Genomic DNA, 24,670 nt, shown 5'->3' on the forward strand with positions numbered 1-24,670 from the left:
CTATCTTAAGCCTGATAATTAGTATTAAGAGTACAAAATAATATCTAGCCAACTTACTAATGCAATATCTTTGCCTTTTAATCCATATAAGACTGATGTATTTATTAACAATGTTAAATATTGTATTCTAATTTCTTACTAATTATCAAAATTGACAATATAAAACTAATTTGTAAGCAACATATAGATTTTTAAAATTCGATGTTTAGCCGCTTTGTATATCTGATGTTTTTATCTTTTGTTAATTTGTAAGTCAATTAATTTGTTAAATTTACTGTAAGCTAAGCTTGAAGAGTAAATAAAATAATTATCAATTATCAATTATCTAAATAAATAAATTAATCATCACACAGAAAAAAAAATGTTCTTGAATCAAGAATTTTTCTCTTGAATCAAGTTAATTTTTTTTTTCAGTGCAGTTAATAACTTTTTCTATAAGTGCAAATCAACAATTTTTCCCGTATAAAATCATAATTAATCCACTACCATTTAATATTCATCCACCTCCCGACAGTCCTGCTGGGAATACTTGGTTACCGACATCCCGTGTGGCTGATCCGTCTCGTGGGGACCCCTGACGGTTAGGTGACCATTCCAACAGAAGGCATAAATAATGAGAAGAACTCCTCGGAAAAGGTAACACGGTGCGCTTCGGAAGTCCATCAGCTCGGCCGTAGCCTTGCGGGCACATGATCTTCTTTCAACCAGGCCAGACAACTCCACCGGGAAAGAGAGAGGAAAGGTGACCAGCAGACCAGTAGGGGCCTCGGCGGGCTCGCCTGCAGGCACAAACCCGCGCTACCGCTGTCTTAGTTTCATTACGCCCGCATTAAACTACGCGCAAGGTGCCGCGGTTTGGACTCCAATCTAGTGGTAATTGTTTTTGTTTAAATTCACACAACTAACAGGACAAACCTACCTTGTTACAATTGTTGCGATAAACCGGCAGGTGGACGGAGTCTTCAGGATGTCCGAGAGTAATTAATTCACCAGGTAAATTATCATTAATGCTTGGTTAATTATTTCAGGCATTAGATAAGGCTAAGCTTCCCAATTGCCCGGCAATTATATTTATTTATCAATATTTAAGTCTACCTGTTGGACTCCAGGTGACCAGATGAGTGATCAATAAATTAGCGGCTCGCTAATTTTATTATTGCACTTGTTCATTATTCTACTGAGCATCCACCAATTTGTTGGATTATCTGAAACAACATTTAATAATTATTATCATTATTGTAGTACTAATTCTTTATCTACCTGTACTGCAGTTTTGTTACGATGACTAAAAACAAGAGATTTATCTCAAGGCGATTAAGATACTACCTCAAGGCCGTGATATACTCTCGGTAATACACTCGTTACGCAAAACGATCAACACTCGCCATATGCATGATATCATGCTTACATTTACTTGGCTATTCCACCTAATTACCACCATACATCATTCTTTATCATATCACAGATGTCTTCCTGTCTTCATGTAATACCATCAAGACATTAAGATTTTTTACTGTACACGTTGAGCTATAAATAATCATTACTATTGCTATTTTAAATTCAAATACAGAAAATTATGATTGCTCAAATTTTTGTAGAGTTTATTTCTACTCTAAAAAAATTTACATAGTTGATTTTCTTGTGAAAAGTTGCATTAGGGAGAGACAGAAATTATTTTTAAAAGTTTTTTATTAATTATTACTATCACATGCTCTGAATCTGTACTTTTGATCATGCAAACCATTCAATATGTTATTTCTTCTCATCATCTTAATTTTTATTTTAATATGAATGGTAATTTTTGTAAAATAAAATAAAAAATTTTATTTCTTAGAAGACAATGTTTAACTTTAAAAGGTCATTATTTTTTGACTATTTCTCTAGAACTTTTCAAAAATTTAGTGGGCTTATTATCTTACTATAGTTAACTAATATGTCAAATTTTATCGAATTCTAAACGGTAAATCTCTAACCGGGAGATCTCTAACTATCTTGCATGTGAACTTGATCTGAAAGAAAAATTTTTGAACCAAGAAATTATTTTAAAGAGTCTAATTTTCTTGAATTAAGTTAAAAAAATTCTTGAATCAAATTTACTCATATCAAAAAAAATTTCTTAATTCAAAAATTTTTTTTTACTTAAATCAAAACGATGAAACTCTTAAAATTGATTTTCTTAGATCAAGAATTTTTCTCTTGAATAAAATTAATTTTTCAGTATATTTATTTCTTCTTTAAATTTTAATTTTGTTAAATGCATTTATTTTTCTTTAAATTTAATTATTTTTCAATGCACTCATTTCTTCTTTAAATTTTTTCAATCAATTTATTTCTTCTTTAAATTTTAATTTTTTTCAATTTATTTCTTCTTTCAACTTTAACTTTTTTATCAGTATATTTACTTCTTCTTTAAATTTTAGTTTTGTTCAATGTATTTATTTCTTCTTTAAATTTTAATTTTGTTCAGTATATTCATTTCTTCTTTAGATTTTAATTATTTTGCAATGCATTTGTTTCTTTTTTAAATTTTAATTTTTTTTCAGTGTATTAATTTCTTCTTTAAATTTTATTTTTTTTCAATGTACTTATTTCTTCTTTAGATTACAATTTTTTTAAGTGTATTGATTTCTTCTTTAAATTTTAATTTTTTTTAATGTATTTATTTTTTATTTAGATTGTAATTTTTTTACTTTTCGTTGTATTTATTTCTTCTACAAATTTTTAAAGAAGAAATAAAAGATAAAATCTACAAATATTAATTTTTATAAAAATATATTCAGATATAAATTCGTTAAAATATGACTTTTAGTACACTTGTTAAAGATAATTTGATGCTTCTTTAATTGAGTACAAATTATAGTTTTAACTACCTTAAAAGCCATAATGTTAATATTTAATAAATATGGCTTGTAGACACTAGCTTTAAACGATGTTTAATTCTCTTCACATTTATATAATTATTATTATTGTGGTGTAAATACATTGAGAAGAAATAAACAGTTAAGTTGGGAGTCACTGAACGTGTGATACGAGTTGTAAAGTAAAATGAGGATCGGAATAAGAAGCTGAAGAAATAAATATAAAAATAAAAAGGACGTAGTGATGGTTGGTGCGAGAAATTGAACCGTCCAGGAGTACATAGTGTTTGAGACTGGAGCTCGTGATGATCGTGACTAGAGCATTAGCAAGTCGGTGATGATGCTCTTGTGTTGCGACTTAAGAGTCAAGAGTAACAACAGCACACGGATGAGAATGAGAATAAGTATTAAAACGAGGAGAGGATCAGGGTAAGGGTAAATAAAATAAGGCGTTTGGATTGCGAGAAGTAACCAGCTCCGATTCCTGAAACCCAATCGCTCTTAATGTAATTCGATCTCTTCCTGCTGATGAGATAGACTCCAGAACGATGGACAATTTATATGTGTACTAAAACCTAATGGGTAGAACACGTCAGAAGAATTTCCCATGGGCGCCACGCTCGGAACAACACTGGCTCACTTGTTGTCAGTAAAGCGATCGTTGAAAGGTATAACCTCCATCTTTTGGCATCATCGGAGGACACTCATTGTTAGATTATCATTGTCGCCTTTTATAAGTATCCAGAACTCTCTTCAGTAAGACTTTCGGATAGGTTAGGAGCGAAGAAACACACTTTTTTCAAATTACCGCGCTTTACGACGACTTATTTTTGGAACACTCATTTTTGGTGACTGTGATAAGAGTATGGGAAGAATTACCTAGTGATATAGTAAACTCAAATACACTGTTAAAAATTTCTATTGTAATTTTACAAGATATGTATTGGAAGCTAATAGGCAAAACATTTATTTAAAATTACAATCGGTTATAGTAATATTACAAAACATATATAGCTCTGTGAGGTTACTAATTTTACGAAACGGTTTTGTAATTTTACAAATATTTTTAGATTAGCTAAGTTTGTAAAATTATAATACTTTCCTTGAATTTTGTTTTAACTGAAATAATAAAAAAGAAAGATTTGATTTAATATTTGTTGTCATTTTAATTTTATCAAGCGCTGACTATAGGTTTTGAATCTCACGTAGACCTATTTATAACAACTTAGATGATATAAAGTGAAAATAATATTTACCCTAACTAAAAATCGAACGCGAGCCGCGCGCTTGCCAGACCGATACCTAACGCCCTACGCCGTACAACCGATAGGTGGTTCAACATCTTATTATTTTTATAAGATAATCCTATGTGGTGATTGAGCATTACGGCTTATTATTTATTATTTACATTATTTGTGTTATTTGATGCTGTTTATTGATGGAAAATAACTAACTTTCACATTATTTATAATTCATTGAATATTATAAAAATTAAAGTCTAACATATACTCATTAAAATATATTGATTTCGAAATGATCGTTTGAGCGTAATATTAAAATTTATAAAAGATAAATGATGCCTCGAATTTATTATTGCAAATAAACAGCCATAGACTAAAAATTAGTAAAAATAAATATGAAGGACATTGTTATTTTTTGATACATCAGTCTCATTTTTGTAAAACTGGAAAGTATTGTTTTTAAAATTGGAAAACAGTGAAGTAAAAAAATAAAAAAAGCTTCTTAAATTTTTTATGAGATTATTGTAATATAAATTACAATATTTTTTTGTGATTTTACATATAATTATGCCGAATCAGATCACAAATAATGTTTGCAAAATTAAAAAGCTTTTTCTTAAAAATTGACCAACAGTTCTGTAATATTAGAATGCGTGTTAGGTTTATACAAGAAGATTGTAAAATTACAATACATCTTAGTAGATTTCCTGACAGGTGTTGGAAAATTACATAAATTGTATTTTATTTCGCATTGCTATACACTGATTTGTAATTTTACATATCATTTGTTTTGTAATATGATTGTAATTTTACAAAAATTTTTAACAGTGTAGTATTGAATTTTCAAGTATTTAAGGAGGTCCTTTCGCCGCCAATGTAAAATAAAAAATATTAGATTATGAGTAAATTTAATTTTTTTCTAATAGTTAAGGTCCTTATTTATCTTATAGTGAGGTTTAAATTATACTTTACCGGACAAATTTTTGAAAAAATAAAATTTTTAAATGTTAGTATTTGTTCAGAGTCTTACGAGAAAATCAGACATTTGCAGTATTTCTCGAATTATACTATCAGTCATGGATTAGATGAAGTAAAAAAAAACTAAAAATCAGATTTTCGAAATATTCAGGTTTCTTTTTTTGCAATAAAATATCTCAGTTACCGAGATATTTATTGAGAAATTAATATTTAAAAATCACAAAAAATTCTCAAGTTACCTACAATAAAATGGAGTCAAAAGATTTGGCAACGTTGCGTAGCGCGCGAGCTTCAGACCATTCAATAAATTCAAACTAAACTTTAACGCGCTTATGTTTTTCATGCATACTTATTAGTTAATTTATTGTTAACAAATTTTCATAATTCAGAATTGAAAAATAAAACAATAATTAAAAAATACCAGCATTCCTGCTATGAGACATTAGAATGTTATGGTTTTGTGACTAAACATTTTTATTTAATTTATTTATTTACACTGACTGCAAAAAGTTAAACACGGTTAAGGTTATATTGTGCAAATAAAAATGTAAACAACCGAAATAAAGCGTTGCCAAATCACGGACAGGTTACTAACAGCTGATTTACAACAGTCAAATTAATTTTTGTATTTAGCTATTTTTTTTTTAATTTACAAAATTTCAACGATTAATGCCTCATATACTATTTATTTTTTAATTTTAGGAATTTTTATGGGTTTTGTATTTTAATTTATTGAAAATTTACTACTACAGTTGTTATGACTCAACTGGAGCGAAAGGACTTCCTTAAAAACAAAGTTTATGATTATTTTTTAGAGTTAGATTTTTAAACTGATTTTTAAGTTGATAAATCATTTTAGTGAAGTTGAGCGAATTGTTAAATCGAAAATCAAAAATTAAAAAACTTTAAATTGAAAATTAAAATCAAATCTATATAAAATCCGAATGTAAAATTCTGCCTTGTGCAGATTGCTTTGTATTTTGTATAATCATGTAATATTTGTAAAGTTGCCATTTGGCCTGTGACTTGGCATTAATAAACTTAAATCTAAATCTGAATCTTTCTTCTTCAGATCTTGGTTATCTTCTTCTTAACTTCAAAACTGAAAAAAAATGTATTAAAAAAGAACTAAAGACATGACAAGTAGCACCAAATTTAAAGTCATTAGCCAAAAATTTGTTATTATTACTACAATTAAGGTAAAAGCCCCAATTATTGACACTATTAGAGACAAAGTTATGATTTGATTTTTTTAAGCAATCAAATATCAATATCGTTGAATTTTGTTTGTGGTAATGTTTCAAGTAATGTTTTTACTAATCAATTTCTTTTTTAAAAATGATAATCACTGATATTTACTAATTAATTTTAAATAATTAAATAGATTATCCAGATACATCAATTATTGGCAGGTTAAAAAACTGATTGATCTAATTATTGACATACTTTCACCCCAATTATTGATACCTATACTGCGCATGCGTCGAATCATCTGCTTAGTCTTATTTATCGAAGCTTATGATTAAGTAATCAATTTTATCAAAGTTTATTAATAATAATTTCCATAAATGATTAATATAAATAATCATTTCCATAAATGATTAATTACTTTTAAAAATATAAAAATTAATTTAAAAATAATTTATTGAATCAGAAGAATTCAAACTCTTACAGTTAATTTTTTAGATTAAAGTAAAAAAAAGGCGTGATAGCGCTGTCGAATGGCTGTCAATATGAGATTCAACTTAAAAATTATCAACTAATTATTGACACCCATTATTTAAATATTGTAAAGCATACAATTAATTTCGATTATTCAATTTTATAAATTTTTCATATATTGTTAATTAAAAAAAAAAAGATCATATAATTAGATGATGAAATGAATTAAAACTCGGCATTTAAAAAAAATGCTTTTCTAATCAAAGTTGTTAAGAACATAAACGTTCGTAAGCTGATTTGATGAACTGGTGCTAATTTTATTTTTTTTTTAATAATTAGTATTTAATATTTTGAACTGACAGTAATTTTTTTCAATTTTTTAATTAATTAGAATTTAATAAAAATTTATATGATAGTTATTCTTATTACAGATAATTAAATATATTCAAAAATAATTTAGGGTGTCAATATTTAGACCCCTGTCAATAATTGGGGCTTTTACCTTATTAAGTAATCAATTTTATTATAGTTTATTAATAATGAGGTTATAATTGAGGATGGTTTTACTTGTATCACTGTAGAGTGTTTTACAAGGGAGGGTGGGGAATTATTGTCTCTCCACTTTTTTCTCCGCAATATAATCTCTCAACCCCGTCATTATAACTCTCAACCACTTTTTCGTCCCCACCCCCCTGCATGTCGGGATTTTTTTTCTTTCATGCTCGACACACATGTGCTGCGACTGTGGCCGACTTACGCGTTATAATCAGTACCTGCATTTGCATTACGGTCTTAAATAGTATGGAGGTACTTCTATAATGACATTTTACCTCCATAACTATGCTGAAAACCACAGAAAACCCGACCGGTACAGAGGCTGGCAATGAAACGTACATATTCTTAGTTTATAATCATTGAAAAATATTGGTGCGCGCCGGAATCGAACCCTGGTCCCACTCTTTCGAAATGCAGGTACCGAGCCGATTAGGCTATTGCTAACCTATTAGTTTATTAATAATAATTTCCATAAATGATTAATTATTTTTAAAAATATAAAAATTAATTTAAAAATAATTTATTGAATCAGAAGAGTTCAAACTCTTACAGTTAATTTTTTAGATTAAAGTAAAAAAAAGGCGTGATAGCGCTGTCGAATGGCTGTCAATATGAGATTCAACTTAAAAATTATCAACTAGTTATTGACACCTATTATTTAAATATTGTAAAGCATACAATTAATTTCGATTATTCAATTTTATAAATTTTTCATATATTGTTAATTAAAAAAAACAAAGATCATATTATTAGATGATGAAATGAATTAAAACTCGGCATTTAAAAAAAATGCTTTTCTAATCAAAGTTGTTAAGAAAATAAACGTTTGTAAGCTGGTTTGATGAACTGGTGCTAAGTTTATTTTTTTTTAATAATTAATACACTGATAGAAGGATTTATTAACTATTAATAATTTGATTTATTTGAAGATAATAATTCAATTTATTAAATTTTAATAAATATTTTTTAACATTTAATAAATATTTATTTGGGAGAAAAATACATTTATTAATATTTAATAAATATTTATTAATAGTTAACAAATATTTATTAACAGTTAATAAATATTTTGTTGAGTGAATTTGTTTGGCTTGCAATGTTATATGATATGAAGGTTGCTTATAAACAAAAATCATCTTTATAAATTATTTGCATTAATTATATTACATTATAATAACATTTATTGTAAACTACCAAATTCTATCACAGCTCATAACTATCTTTTATATTTTTAAATATTAAAAACGTTTATTTAGTAAGTGAATTGAATTATTATCATGTATTCCAGTTATAGGGTCATAAAAAGTGTCAAAAGAAAATTGATATTTTTGCTTTTTATCCTAAATAAATATTTATTAACAGTTAACAAATATTTATTAACTATTAATAAATATTTATTAACAGTTAATAAATTCTACTTAATAAATACTTATTAACTGTTAATAAATATTTGTTAACTGTTAACAAATATATATTAATATTTAATAAATAATTTACTAACTGTTAATAAATATTTATTAAATCCCATGATGTTAAAAAATCATTTATTAATAGTTAATAAAGCTTATTAAATATTAACAAATCCTTTTATCAGTGTATTGAATATTTTGAACTGACAGTAATTTTTTTCAATTTTTTAATTAATTAGAATTTAATAAAAATTTATATGATAGTTATTCTTATTGCAGATGATTAAATATATTTAAAAATAATTTAGGGTGTCAATATTTAGACCCCTATCAATAATTGGGGTTTTTACCTTATACAATTTATTTATTGAAAATAAATTGTATGAACAAGTTATAAAATATAATTGAAATTACCTGCAATATTCAGCTGCATCCTGTACGTAAGAGTACCTTTAAAGTTATCTGTTCCTGAAGTTGCTTTTAGTTGAACTCTCGGCTAGATAACCTGTAAAATAATAAAGTAAATTAAATGAAAGCGAGCAACAAGTCCGGGACAACTTTAGCGCTAAAAGTATAGTCGACCGGTTGAACGAAAAATACCCAAGTGGGGAGAGTGACCGTCTTGACCCCGAGTCCTGGAAGTTTTAAAAATAATAAAATAGCGTCTGAGCGATACAAGTATGGACGAAAGCAAGAATTAAAAACAAAATATAAGAATTAAATGGTAATGAGGGGACTATCCTAAAATCTTGACTTCTGAGCACGGAGGACAGGACGTTTTAATGCAACAAACGGTCAAGAATGAGCTCCTCGTTGAGATGCGACACGCACCTAGTTCACCGGGAGGTCCGGATACTCCAACTGAGTGCTAAGAACTCAAGTATACAATGGGAATTAGCTTACCTGTCAACTGTCTACTTTAAACTCTGATGGTTGGCTCGAGTCTATCTGGCCACTGAGCAATCGAGATGCTTATCTCTCATTCAACATGTCATTTATCCGTCAACTCTATCACTTTAGCCTTTTATTTATTTTTTAATTTCTTCTGGAGTGCTCTTAGTCCTTGTTTGCTGGAAAACAATTTTCATCCTCCTGAATGTCATTCAAATCATTAGAAAAAATTTTATTTGTTTGAATTATCTATTTACAATTACTCTTCAATAGATTTGTGATTTAATTTTTAATGGATTTAGATTTTTATATATTTATCAATTTTATAAGTCAGGAATTTTCTTTAAGACAAAATCTGGAAAAAAATTACAATAATTAATGAAAAGTTTTGAAGATCATCTGAATTTTTTTATCAAAAATAAATTACAAAGAAAATATTGAAAAAATTTTTGATGTAGAAATTTTATAAAAATTAACTTACTTGAAACAATAATTTAAACTGAAAATAATTTCGACAGTAAAAATTAGGTAATTGTTTAATTTCATGGTCTGTATCATAATTTGGGACATTTTGTAATTAAAAGAAATTATTTTCTTTTTAATTTGAATCACTTGAATTTTTTCAATAAATATATTAATGTAAAAAAAAATTTTATAAACAATGCCACTTGTAGAAGTGTCAAGAAATTATTGTTGTGATTTTTTTTAGTGTTTTCTTAGTAGTAATTTATTTGTTGTAAAAATAAAAAAATGACAGATGTCTGCGAAGTTTAGTTTCATTTGAATTAGACTTTCGCTAATGAAAATTAAATTAGCCGAAATCTAAAAATTTTAATAACTTTTTTTATTGAAAAAAAATTAAAATTTTGCTTTATTCAATGACTTTTGTTAAATTGCACTGTACTTTCTCAAATATTGACGTTTTTAAAGATATAAGCTCATCCTGGTGTTTCAATCATCAAGAGCTTTCATTTGAGTACCCACATGCATTTTGATATATTTTTCATATATTCATATATATATATAAATATATAAAATATATGAAAAATTGATGTGGGTACTCAAATGAAAGGTCTTGATGAGTGTAATCTCGAAGTGAGCTTATATCTTTAAAAATGTCAATAGTTCACAAGATAGCAAAGTCAGTTCTTAATTATTGACATTTTTTAAGATATAAGCTCATCCCGATGTTACACTCATCAAGTGATTTCATTTGAGTACCCACATGACATTTTTTATATATTTTATATATATGGTATTTGTGAAGTATATAAATATATAAAATATATGAAAAATTGATGTGGGTACTCAAATGAAAGGTCTCGATGAGTGTAACATCGGGGTGAGCTTATATCTTTAAAAATGTCAATAGTTGACAAGATACAACGTCATTTCTTAATTATTGACATTTTTTAAGATATAAGCTCATCCTGGTGTTTCACTCATCAAGAGCTTTCATTTGAGTACCCACTTGCATTTTTAATATATTTTTCATATATACATATATATAATATATATAAATATATAAAATATATGAAAAATTGATGTGGGTACTCAAATGAAAGGTCTCGATGAGTGTAACATCGGGGTGAGCTTATATCTTTAAAAATGTCAATAGTTCACAAGATACAAGGTCATTCTCTTAATAATATAGATTTCATTAATATAAAATTAAAAAAAAAATTTCTAATGTCAGCTAACTTCAACGTCTTCCTAAATTAGCATAATTACAAAAAAAAAAGATCCAATGAATCAGAAATTAGCAGAATTTCCACCGCTAATCTGTATTACAGTGGGATCACAAGAGATTGCAAAACAGTTTGTAAATGTAAATGAGTGTGGGTTTTAATGGCGTGTATGCTGATGTTTAAAACTGGGAAATAAGTTTAACCGGCGGGAATAAACACGAGCAGAGTGTCCTGCATTGTGTATTCAAGGCTCGCGATATCCAGCATACAAGAGCGTGACACGTGCAGGCATGTGTTGTGTCTTGTGTCTTGCGTCCGGTCCGTACGTGCGCGGACCCAGAACAGAACCCAGTCACGGTCTCGAACGACACGAGAATCAAAAATCACCATTATTCATGTATGTACATATCGTATATAAATTTAACGCGGAAGCCGTTTACCGCTAGTTTGCTAATAATCGGCTTTATTATTGCTATACAAACCAAGTAACAGGTTCCCGATGTACGTCCGCCATCCGAGATTATAAAATCCCTAACTTGTAAATTGCTATTGCTGAGAAAACTCTCGGACTGTTACTGCTGATACGAACAACAATAATAATATATATAAATTTAATAAAATTAAAAATCAAACGAACTTACCTTAAGTGAAGTTCGATTGTAATTATATAAGAGTCTCGTCCGAGATGATTACATTATAGATTACCTTGTAGTACCGCTACTTCGACTAGTTTTAACCACAATTTTAGAGAATGAATTTTAAATTTACTCCGTCTCCCGCCACGTTTGCTTACCCTGCGCCCTCGCGGTTACTCTTCATACAGTTTAAAGCATTCCTAAATTTTATGGAATTAAGCTTCTTTTCTTTTTTTTTTTTTTTTTTTTTTTTTGGGAGGGAAAACCATTTTGAAAATCAAAAGGTGGGAGGGATGTAATCATCTCGGACGAGACTCTTATATAATTACAATCGAACTTCACTTAAGGTAAGTTCGTTTGATTTTTAATTATATTACGAGTCTCGTCCTTCGAGATTACATTATAGATTACCTTGTAGATGTTTAGAGTACAATGATGATTACGCTTTTCATTATCATACGTTTAATTTATTATGCGCGTCCACTTACACTTAACTTAATTACATAATATTATGGACTATTTTTGTACTTTCTTATTCAACAGTATTGTTTCTGCGAAGGATTCCTTTCTTGGCTCGATTGGTCTTTTGTAAAACTTGGCAAAAACTTGTGAATTTACAGACCATCCCGCCGTGCTCTTTATAATGTTCACATCAAGTCCTCTTGCCTCACCAGCGGATGTTGACGCGTGTCGTGTACTGTGAGCAGTATATCTTGGGTCTATTCCCGCCGATAGTAGACAGGTCTTTATCCACCTGCTGATTGACTGTGACGTTGCTCTGTGGAAGGGCTTCTTGAAAGTTATGAACAAGTGATCTTCACCTTTTCTTAGGTCCTTGGTTTTTTCCAGGTAACTTAGGAGAGTTGTAGCCACGCAGGCACTCTTACGCTCATTAAAGAAAGGTAAGGTAAAGGAAGGTTGGAGTGATCCTATCCGAGAAGTTTTAATCTGCTCTCGTATTTTTATGACTACATTATTCTTTGAAATTATTATGTCACTAATTTTTATTAGCGACAATGTCTGTACCCTGTGTGCCGTTGCTAATGCCAACAAACATACTAGCTTGTAGGTGAGCGATTTTTGGTCCAAGGTGTGCAGAGGTTCTAGAGCTTCAGCCCAGTTCAGCAGTGTCTCTGTGTTCCATATTTCATTGTATTTTGGTCTCGGTGGTCTGTTCTTGAACACTCCCTTGAAAAAACGACCAATTAAAGGATCGTTACCTAAATCGACTACACTGAGCAAATTTATGGCAGATCTCTCTGAGTTTAAAGTGCCGTAAGACGCATTTTGATTAAAACGAAAGGTTAAGTATTTTAATACTATGTAAATGTCTGGTTGTAAGGGATCTTGGTTGGTACTCTCACAAAAGGACCACCAGTTCTTGAGCGCTGAGGTGTATTGTTTTATCGTCGACTCCGTTAATGATGCGATCAGGATCTCTACTGCTTCTTCTGGTATCAGTTTTTGTCGATATGAGCGCCGGAGAGCTTCCCTGCCACCAGGGAAAGAGTTTTCGCTAGTGGATGCCTCATTAACCTGCAAGGAGAGAATAATAAGTGTGAGGATGGCGAAAAATTTAAGGGTTCTTCGATAAGCATAGACTTATACAAGGGAAACCACGGCTGTGTAGGCCAATAAGGAACCACCACTATCCCTTGAGCTTTATCAGTCTTAATTTTTTGTAACACCTTTGCAACCATCGCAAAAGGCGGGAAGGCGTAGAAAAAATATTTCTTCCAATTTACCGTAAACGCGTCTATATAAAGCGCTTCTGGATCACGCTTCCAAGAACAAAACCACTTGGCTTTGGTATTGTTTCTTGATGCAAATAAGTCAATAAGTGGCGTGCCCCACTTATTGACTATTTTTTGGAATGATTGATCTTCTAATTCCCATTCTGTATCTACGTTAGCTCTCCTGGACTCTCTATCAGCCTCTGTGTTTTCACGTGAGGGTATGTAGGAAGCAAATATCCAAATCTTTCTCTCCTCACACCATGTCCATATGTCTCTAGCTCGTTTATTGAGTTCTACGTATTGTACGCCCCCCATCCTATTAATATACGAGATTGCCGTGGTGTTGTCAATTCTAAGTAAAATTTCGCAATTTTTATAATCTTTCGCAAAGCATTTAAGTGCTAAGAAGGCTGCTATGATCTCTAAATGATTAATGTGGAGTTTTCTCTCCGCCTGTGTCCAAAACCCATGAGCATTTTCTCCGTTACAATGCGCCCCCCAGCCAGTCAGCGACGCGTCCGAAAAAATTTCTAGTCTGTAACTAAGGGTTCTAATTTGATTTTTGGCCCCAACAATTTTACTTAACCACCAACACAGCTCTTTCTTTACACAAGCCTGAATTAACATTTTCTTATTAAAGTCCTGCTCATTTATAATTAAAGCCTTCAACTTCTCTCTTTCTAAGAGCTTCGTATATAACATCCCATAGGGAATGCCTGGGCATGCTGCAACTAATACTCCAATCAGACCCGCCATCTCTCTAATAGAGCAGGAATCTTTGTTTAAAAATTCTTTGATCATCTTTCTCAATTTTAACTTCTTTTCCTCTGGTAACGACAGAGTCATATTTTTAGAATCTATTACAAATCCCAGATACTTACAGCTCCGTTCTGGTATTTGCATACTCTTTCTTTCATTCACGATAAAACCCAATTTACTAAGGATTTTCCTCGTACAAGTTACGTTATTTCTACATTCCGTCATTGATCTACCGATACACAGAATGTCATCTAAATATGCTGTTGATATCCAACCTCTCTCTCTCAGAATATTAAGAGCTGGCTTTAGTAACTTTGTGAACACATATGGGCTTGTGCAAAGCCCAAATGGCATGCACTGGAATTCATAAACCTGACCTTTGAACGAAAACCTTAAATAACTTCGGGTATTTGGACCAATTTTCACCAGGAAGTAGGCATCTTTCAAGTCCAGATTGCAGAGAAAGTAATCCGGATAAATTAACTTTAATGCAACTCTGAGATCTTCAATCTTAAAGTGATGAGTTAATATGAACTGATTTAAACATTTAAGGTTTAAAATAAATCTCTTAGAGCCGTCTGGTTTTGGAACCAAGAAAAAAGGTGATAAAAATTGGTCCTCTGCCGCTTTCACTTTCTTTATAGCCCCCATTTGTAACAACTTTTCTATTTCTTTACCTATAAACGCTTCCTCCTCAACCGGAAACTGTAATTCTTTTATAAAGCTTAGAGATCGTGGTGGTTTTGTGTGGAAAGGAATCTCATATCCTTTTACGCAGTTTAGAATAAAATTATCATTGGTTACCTGTCTCCATTCATGGAGGAAATGACTTAATCGTCCAGCTACTAATCTCACCTGATTGTCTACTTCTTCTTGTCCACAAAGTTTGATTTCTGGGTCTTGCTGACCGCCCTGGATGCATTGCCGTACGCGCCCCTGTTGTTTTGATAGGTTGTCTGGGGATTTCTTTGCTGAAACTGTTTTTGGCTCTGATATGAGTTCCCCGATCTCATATTCGAGCCCCGCCAGTTTAAAGTACGGGCTGGTACTGGTCTGTCTGTCTTCCTGTTTTGAGGAGGTGCTGATGTTGGAGGTGCATTTTTTATCTCTTTTCCGATTTTTTCAATCGACTTTGCGGCTTTTATTTTCTCTGTCAGGTTTTCTCCGTATAAAAGTAAACCTGGTTTTGTTGACTGAAGTAGATTTTTCATAGGTTTAGTAAGCGTAGGAGAAATGAAAGATTTTCTCGCTGAAGAAACCTGAAAATGTAGCTGAGACATCAATTTTCCAGCATCAGCTAGCTTCTTCAATAACTCTAGACGATCTAATGGCTCTTCAGCGTCTTTTAAAATCATCGTGATACCCTGACCCAAAGCGGACAAGGCTGAGCCAGCCAGTTTTTGTTCCAGGACAAAGTACTGGTCTCTCTTGACACCTGTTTCATTAAGAGACGACACAATCTCCTGATTCAACTCTGGTGCCTCCAGACACACGTTTCCCTTACGTGGGTATTCTTCAATTAATTTTTCTTTCATCTCCTTAGGTAACCCCTCAGTTAACCAAGAGGTCCACCTCGATACCAAACTTTCATGTAAATCTACTTGATTTTTCTTTTCTGCCCCTGGGTCGTCTCCTAGAATTATTTCAATCTCATCATCCAGTTTTTTAGCCTCTGGTAATAGATCTTGAACCTCCAAGTTTTCCTTTTCTTTGACCACGGTTTCTGGAAGGTCGTTCTTGGGAGTCTCTTGAAGGACCAAATTTTCGGCAGACTCTCCCTCATGCTCTGTCAGAGTCTCTTCAGGTCGAGTCTCCGGTAAATTTACTTTATTAGCACTTTTTTCATTTTCATCTGCAAAAAAGAAATTTTTTCTTTATAAAATGCCAGATGAAAATTTTCAGCGCTGGTTGTTATTGCCTCCTACGTGCAAATTTTACCAGCCTGACACGCCCGTCGAGTCTCATACTTTCTGAGTCTCTAACGTCATGTACTTTGACTTTCGTCTGATTAAAATTTTTATTTTATTTACCTGATTCTTTATCTTTGATGACAGCATCAACCAACGTCTGAACCATCATTTCTAACCTCCTTATCCGCTTGTCATTGTCGCCGCCGTCCCGTTCTCTACTACGATCTCTGCTGCGTTTTTTACCTTTTCCCATTATCGCAGTATAGATAGAAGATTACGCTCTATTTAATTGGCGTAAATTTTTTAATTATTTTAGTAATAAATAATTATTTTATGCAATAAAAATTCTCAACATGTGGCTTTGTCTAGCACAAAAAACGTTATGAAGAGTAACCGCGAGGGCGCAGGGTAAGCAAACGTGGCGGGAGACGGAGTAAATTTAAAATTCATTCTCTAAAATTGTGGTTAAAACTAGTCGAAGTAGCGGTACTACAAGGTAATCTATAATGTAATCTCGAAGGACGAGACTCGTAATATAATTGATAGAACGGAACCAGGTGGTGGATTGTCAGCGCAAACAAGGAAAAGCTAACGAGCATGAGTTTTATCTCAAATGTTCAACAGCTGTCAATTTGACCGTGCTACGTGTTTAAGCTCCCATCACTTGTCTCGACATTGACCATCGACGGTGTGTACATCAACTAGTAGACTATGCTCAACTCCTGGTGATTGGTCATGTTATAAATATTGTAAAAAGTAAGACACGTTAACTGACGTTAGAAATTTTTTTATTAGTTTATAGCAATTAAATTATTATGAAAAAAATTTTTAAATTGAAAAAAATTATTAAGGTAAAGTACCTACACAGAAAAAAAAGGTCCACTTGAGCCAAGAACAAATATTTCTTCCTAATTATTTTCTTGAGAAAAAAAATTTTTTTGACACAAGAAATTTCACTTATTCCAACAAAATTAATTCTCTTGCTTTAAGAAAAACGTATCTTGATCCAAGAAAATTTATTTAAGTCAAGAAAATCTTGTTGTTTTGAGAAAATTTAGCCTCTAGCTCCAAAAAATTTAGTTCTTGATAGAAATAAATTTTCTTGTCTTGAGAAAATTTCTCTCTTGCTCCAAAAAATTAAATATAAAAATAGAAGTAAATTTTCATCAATAACATGTCAAATAGGAAGATCAAATAATATTTCTTCATTTTTTTTCATTCAATATGTATAATTGCACGCTAAAATAATATAAAATGGGTATTAAATATTCAAGAGAAAAATTTTCTCAAGGTGAGAAAATTTTTTTCTCAGTTGAAGTAAGTGGCGCTGTTTCCCTAAAGTATCTAAAAATCTTAATCAAATATAAAAATATATTATATCAAGTATTTATGATAATTTGAACTAAGAAAAAATTATTTCCACCAAGAATAGAATTTCAAGAAAAATTTTTACTTCGGCCAACATAACTTCGGTCTTCCTTCAGACACCCAAAAATTTTCTTGAGCCAAGAATTTTGTTTTTCAGTCAAGAAATTTTTCTTTCTGTGTAGTACTTGAACACTTTGAAAAATGGGACCAGTACTTGAACACACTTTTCGAATTGTTGTAATACAAAATTCGTATATTTATTATGAGTAATATGCGTCTATTATAATTTTTCAATGATACAGTAATTGATTTCTGTAAGTTTTTTCAATTATAAATTAAAACAATTAGATTTATGTTACCTTAAAAGTTTTCAAGTCGAGAATAGTCGATAGATGCTATTTTTTTCATGAAAAAGGTACTGAATCGTAAACCGAACAATCAGTAAAAAAAAACGGTTTATTATAATTTTAAGTAAAAAAAATTAGGAAAACGGTTGACCCTGAAGGCCCTGCAACTTCCCGCCAATTCTATACCTAAACGCTTGAATTTGCACTTATGTCGTTTTAGAGCTCATAAATACAATTTCTATATTATTTTGAGCTCTTCGAGCTCAAAAAATAGCTTTTGTATGCTTTTGAGCTCTTCGAGCTCAAAAGTTTGATAGGAATTTGATAAAACATTATTTTTTGAATTTTCAAATCGCAATAACTTTTGAATGAATGAACTGATTTTCACGCGGTTGGTGGCATTCAACGCAGTTTTTTAAGCTTCATGAAAAATTTTTAAGTTTATATTGATAAAGCGGAAAACTTCGGAGTCATTCCGAAAAAACACTTTTTTCTGTTTTCTTTCGTCAACAATAACTCACGAACGAATCAACCGATTTTGACCGGACTGGCGGCGATCGACGTGGTTTTTTTATTTTAAAAGTCGATTAGTTTTTGGAATTAATCAGTAAAGCCGTTTAAAAGTTATTCCAAAAAACCACTTTTGAAAAATTTTTTTTTTGCGATTTCTCAAAATCTACCGGTCCAAATCGTTCCAAAGTATATACAAAATCTAAGTTTGGTCAAGCCCTTTCGAATGGCATCAACCACGATCAAATCGGTTAAGCCGTTCAAAAGTTATAAGAGGTTTACACACACACACACACACACACACACACACACACACACACACACACACACACACACACACACACACACATACAGACATACAGACACCACCGCGGGGATAGTCAGGGAAGCTTCCTAGGACCTCAAAACGTCGAGATTCGATGAAAACTCAATTTTTGTAAAACGGGGTGAAAACAATAACTTCCCGATTTTTGAAAATCTTCGATTTTCTTAGCGGGAAGTTAAAAATTGTACCACCCAATGAAATAATCTTCTCTAAATAATATATATTTTTCGCAAAGACATAAACTATAATTTTTATATTAAATTTTAGCGTCTAACTATACCTCCAAATTTTCAAAGCGGTAACCAGAACTTGAACAAGCTGGGGCCGTATAATTTTAACAGCACTCTAATCTCTAATAGATTTATAGACTAGTGATCAGCATTGTGATTTGTATTAATTACTGCAAATAAAATAAGTTTTATAGCTAAAAATTAGTGTAGTTAAAAATTTTTGAACGTTTTGAATTGAGTTTTTTTGATTTATAATTGTAAATTTGCGTTGTCATTCATAAAAAATGTTATTAAAAAATTAAATATAAATTTTTCTTATTTTTAAATGAATATATTAAATATTCATAGTATTATTTTCAATATTGTTCAATAATATGTTATAATTCTTTAGATATTTCAATAAAACGTTGAAAATTTTTGGTGTGCCTATTGCTATATATTTTATTAGTTCAACTACTGCGGCTTGTCAGAATTGATCGTTCAACAGCTACTCCTTTCATAGTCTATCTTAAAAACGTCAAAATATAAATATTTAATTATCTTTGTTATTTTGAGCTTCAACCAATTCAAAATTATTTATATTTTCATGAAAATCACTAATTTGAACTAATAATTACTTCTTTATATATTAAAAATAGGGTCAAATACGTTTTACTTTAAAACCTGTTCAACTACTGGGAACTTGACCTTATTAGAGACAAACTTTTTATTAATTTTATCAACCGTGATTTTATTATAATTCTTCTAACCCGCTATCACCTATTCGGTCATTTTTATGCTAGTATAAATCTAATTTCAAGTGGATGGAAATTTCCGGTAGCTTAACTGGTAAAAGCATCCTGACATGTAATCGGGGAGATCCAGGTTCGATTCCTGGCTTGGTTAATTTTTCATGGATTTTTTCAAAAAGTTGCCCTTTATTCTCAGTAGCTTTCCATCGTTAATACTTAACATATAGTCGAACAGATACTAGCATTCACCAGCTAACTAGTGTTCAAGTTCGATGGTTACCCATCGACCTAACTATCCGAAGACGAATTGTCTCAAATCGTTAGTGAAGATGGAAATTTCCATCCACTTGAAATTAGATTTATACTAGCATAAAAATGACCGAATAGGTGATAACGGGTTAGAAGAATTAGAGACAAAGTTATGATTCTGTATTAAAAGTAGGATCAAATACGTTTTATTTTGAAATTATTTAAAGAATTTTTGTTATTGTAATTGTTATAAAAATAAAAAAAATTGAAAGTTTTCAAGTAACTTCAGTATAACAATAATAAAGTTAGCCGACGTTTTTAATTTTTTTTTATTGGAAAAATTAGAACAAAAAAATATTTTTTAAAAATTGCACTTCTAGTTTTTCAAGTTTTTTATAAATGAATTTTTTTTTTTGATTTTTTTGTAATGATTTTTCCAATTAAAAAAAACTTCTATAAATTTTTAGATGTCGGCTAATTTAATTTTCATACTTCAGTATCATAAAAGTAAGACAGTGAAATTTAACTGACATCAGAAAATTTTTTAGCAATTAAATTATTATGAAAAAAATTCCACATGTGAAAATTAATAAAAAATATTAGTGGAAATTTTTTAAAGTACTTTTTAAAATATAATTGTTATAAAAATAAAAAAAATGAACAGTTAGTTAACTTCAGTATCATGCAAAAAGTTTAAAAAGTTCATCTGCCATTTTCCATCGGTACATACTTGGATTAACTGGAAATGATTAAAAATTATTTAAACGTCATCATAATTATCTAATATCTGTATACTATCTTTTTATAAATAATTCTTGGAACAACAAATGACAGCGACTTTATTCCCGTGAATGCTCTGAGAAGATCTGGATTCGATGAACACCGGCGTCTCCTGGTACAATAAAATTTTTTGTATTAATTGTTAAATGACAATTAAGTTAATACCGTCTTAGGTTAAGAAGACACTTATATAAAAGATAAACTATAAGTTAAGAAGAAAGAGAAGGAGAATAAAAGGTGAAGTGTACTTAGTATACTCGTGGACCGGTTGCTCGCTCTCCGGGACACCCGTTTGACATAACCAGTTCGTCGCTGCGGGCAAGGACTTTCCCTGGTACTGGTACTCGAGATCGGCACGTCAGACGTCACATTTATCCATGACCATCGCAATAACTCACTACTTGGAAGGTATTCAGGAGCAACACTCGTAGGAAGAAATTCACCTAGCATGCGTTGTTTTTATTTTGTTTATTTATGTCCTGGTTTTTAATTACAGGCTTAATTAAAGAAGCAGTAAACTTTGAACCTAGATTTGCATGGTTTATCGAAACCAATCGAAGCTATGGGGAATATAAACTCGCGTGGAGTCGACTAACGTAATTAGCGTTACTAATTAATGAATGTGTACCGGAATAATTGCCTGCACCAGAAAATACGCCCAGTACCTGGTTCGACTATCGTGACCCTGTGATTTTAAATTGATTTTCACTAGAGATAACCTTAAGGAGTTTTTTTTTTTTGTTAGGAAGAAAAAAACTTAATGGGGTTATGTTGAATGTTGTGCGGAACAATATAGAAGCGTTTGATTAGAAGTTTTATTATTATAATTAATTTTAATTGGAATTTTCGGTTCCGGAAGAAAATATTTTTTAATTGAAATTTTTGGCGAGAATTAGAAAATTTGGTGAGGTTAGCCTTGAAATTTTTAATTTTTTTTATTGGTTATTTATATTTTAACTTTTATTAAATTTCAGGGTTCAATTGTGTGAAGAAATGAGTAGTAGAGGCTAAATGTGTGATTTGAATATTTGCGCGCGCAAGTTGCCATTTTGTTAAGTAGTTGACGCCATTTTGTCTAAACTTAGAGCTCTTGGATGAAAAATAAGTAAAAAGGACATAAAAGTGACTAAATTGAAGAAAAAAAAATTTTTTTTATAAAAATAAGAGAAAATTTTCAATCTTTTGAAATATCTATGAATTTAAATATTTTACTCGGAATTATATACAATTGACGAAATAAATTAAAATATTGTTTCATTTTTGTTTTTGAAAGAAGTAAATTAAACTTCAATTTAATTGTAAGACAATGACAAAATTTATCGAAGTTAGCTTCGATATTTTTAGTTTTTCATATTAACGATATTCATTAAATTTCAGCTTATTTCACTGTGAAGAAATAAATATTAATACAAAAATTTTGTTGAAATAAATAGTAGAGGTTAGATATGTATGATTTAAATGTTTTTTCACGCAAGTCGCCATTTTGTTGAATAGTTGACACCATTTTGTCTAAACTTAGAGCTCTTGGATGAAAAATAAATAAAAAGGACATAAAAGTGACTTAATTGAAGAAAAAAATAATTTTTTTTATAAAACAGGAAAAAATTTTCAATCTTTTGAATTATCTGGAGAATTGTATTGGAGAAAAAACAAAATTTATAATTCTTGGTTAAGTTTTATCAACAATTGGAACTATATACGATTGAGCAAATGAATTAAAAATATTGTTTCTATTTTTGTTTTTAAAAGAAGAAAATTAAACTTCAATTTTATTGTGAAACAATGACAAAATTTGTCGAGGTTAGATTCGATATTTTTAGTTTTTGATATTAACGATATTTATTAAATTTCAGGTTATTTTACTGTGAAGAAATAAGTATTAATACAAAAATTTTCTTGAAATTAATAATAGAGCTTAGATACATATGATTTGAATATTTTTGCGCGCAAATTGCCATTTTGTTAAATAGTTGACACCATTTTGTCTAAACTTAGAGCTCTTGGACCAAAAACACATAAAAGGAAGATAAATGCGAATAAATCAAAGGAAGAAAACATTTTTTTTTACAAAAACGAAAAATATATGATTTTAAATAATTTATTACATTATTTTAGTGAAAAAGAAACTTTAGATATTTTCTTATAATCGTTTACCGAAATAAACTATCTAGCTTTAAACCCTTATTTAGTAAAAAACAATTATTCAGACCCATCTAAAGATGTGTTTGAAAAAAAGTAAAATTTATGTGCCTGGTAAGAGTAAAAATGGCATAAACCGCTGCCTTTACAATAAAATAATAAAACTGTTTTTATTTTAGGAGTAACCATCGGTATGAGGATGTTCGCTCGGCTCTGTCGTCTCGCTTCTGATGGTACGTCGCTATTTTATTTATATTTTATGTCAAGTAATGTACAAGCATGTTGCGTTGTGTTGTCTTGTCTAGACTTTATTTTTAAAAAGCTGTAAGAATAATGTATAAAAGACTCTTACATCATTTATGTCTCGAGACTTGAGCTTGAGACGTACTGGTAATTAATACACGTAAGAGTCTAGTACCGCGGTGGCCCGCGAACTATGTTTAACGGACAATGGACACCGCTTGAGCCTTAACATCAACCTCTTTTATCCTCCTGCTCTTTATACCTACTCTTGCTCTTTATACTAACTCTTACTCTTGCTCTTAGGGTTCTCAAGCCGAAGCTCCTGGTTTCCTCAACCCGCCGTGGGAGAGGATCCCCGTGATTTACGACTCTCTTATTCAACTATTTTTCCTCCCAGGTTCCAATCAACTGTCCGGCATCCTCTTCTTAGATTCAAACTTGCCGGCCTTTGAAAACTTGTCTTCTCTGTTCCATCTCTATTCAGGTTTAAGTACGAGTTCCGCTACGGAAATCTACTCAGTTGGCTTCCTTTTCTTGCTCGACGGTTGATGTCAAGTCGCCGACGTGAGTTGAAAAAGAAACTCGGGAAAAAAGAAACCTGCCAGACTTAAATAAGTCCACATTTAACTCCAGACACAAGTAAACTAACTTAATACAAGAATTAAATCGAGTTATTCAATGTCACTGAGTTGTTTAACTCTATTAGCGACCGATCAGACAAGATAACTTGCAAAAAACTCTGATCAATCACCAGATTATTAACCTGACTTCAATTCACTTATTAAATGGATTACAGATTTATTTTATTTTTGTAAATCTTATTTTATTGAACAAAAGATTGGTTTGATTCAATTCTGATCACAATTGTTCAAAAAAACTTTTAGGAAAGAAGAAATTGTTTTTTGGAGTAAAAAGTTTGACTACATTAATATTTATAATAAGCTTTATTAATTATTAATGATTTTTTAACATTAAGTGATTTAATAAATATTATTAACAATTAATAAATCATTTATTAACAGTTGATATATTTGATAATGGTTCAGAAATATGATAATTTTATTTCTTCTTTTTAAATCTTTTTTTTTTTAATCACAGAAGGATTTTTTAATAATTATTCAAGCTTCATTAACTGTTTGTAAATGATTTTGTAACACTAAGTGATTTAATAAATATTTATTAACAATTAAAAAATTGTTTATTAAGCACAATTTATTATAATTGCTTGAAAAATATTTATTTATAGTTAATAAATATTTATTAGTTTTTAATAAACATTTCTTCAGACCCTTGAATGAATAGTGAGGATAAAAATTCAATTTTGACACTTTTTATAACCCCATAGCTTCAATAAAAAATTCTATTAGATCAGAATCATTAATATTTTTTCTCAACTCCGGGCGGAAAGCGTCAATTTTCCTCCCGC

At 30.3% G+C, this 24,670-nt stretch overlaps 2 protein-coding genes across 2 annotated transcripts in view; one reads left to right on the plus strand and one right to left on the minus strand.

Annotated features, from left to right (window-relative positions):
- Positions 1–652: 652 nt before the first annotated feature.
- The window catches only part of LOC123265635, a 73,416-nt gene continuing 49,398 nt past the window's right edge, over positions 653–24,670 (plus strand). The window contains exons 1-2 of the mRNA XM_044729457.1: positions 653–993; positions 23,181–23,234. Of these exons, the coding sequence (XP_044585392.1) occupies positions 23,195–23,234 (40 nt within the window). The 5' untranslated portion in view covers positions 653–993; positions 23,181–23,194. The remainder of the gene's footprint in view (positions 994–23,180; positions 23,235–24,670) is intronic.
- Positions 12,434–16,575, minus strand: LOC123266143. Its single transcript, XM_044730172.1, has 4 exons — positions 16,443–16,575; positions 15,452–16,237; positions 13,663–15,401; positions 12,434–13,453 (listed from the first exon to the last, which is right to left on the minus strand). Exons 1-4 carry the CDS (start codon positions 16,573–16,575, stop codon positions 12,434–12,436), a joined length of 3,678 nt encoding a protein of 1,225 aa, XP_044586107.1.

The sequence above is a fragment of the Cotesia glomerata genome, linkage group LG5 (genome assembly GCF_020080835.1).
Source record: "Cotesia glomerata isolate CgM1 linkage group LG5, MPM_Cglom_v2.3, whole genome shotgun sequence".
Lineage (NCBI taxonomy): Eukaryota > Metazoa > Arthropoda > Insecta > Hymenoptera > Braconidae > Cotesia > Cotesia glomerata.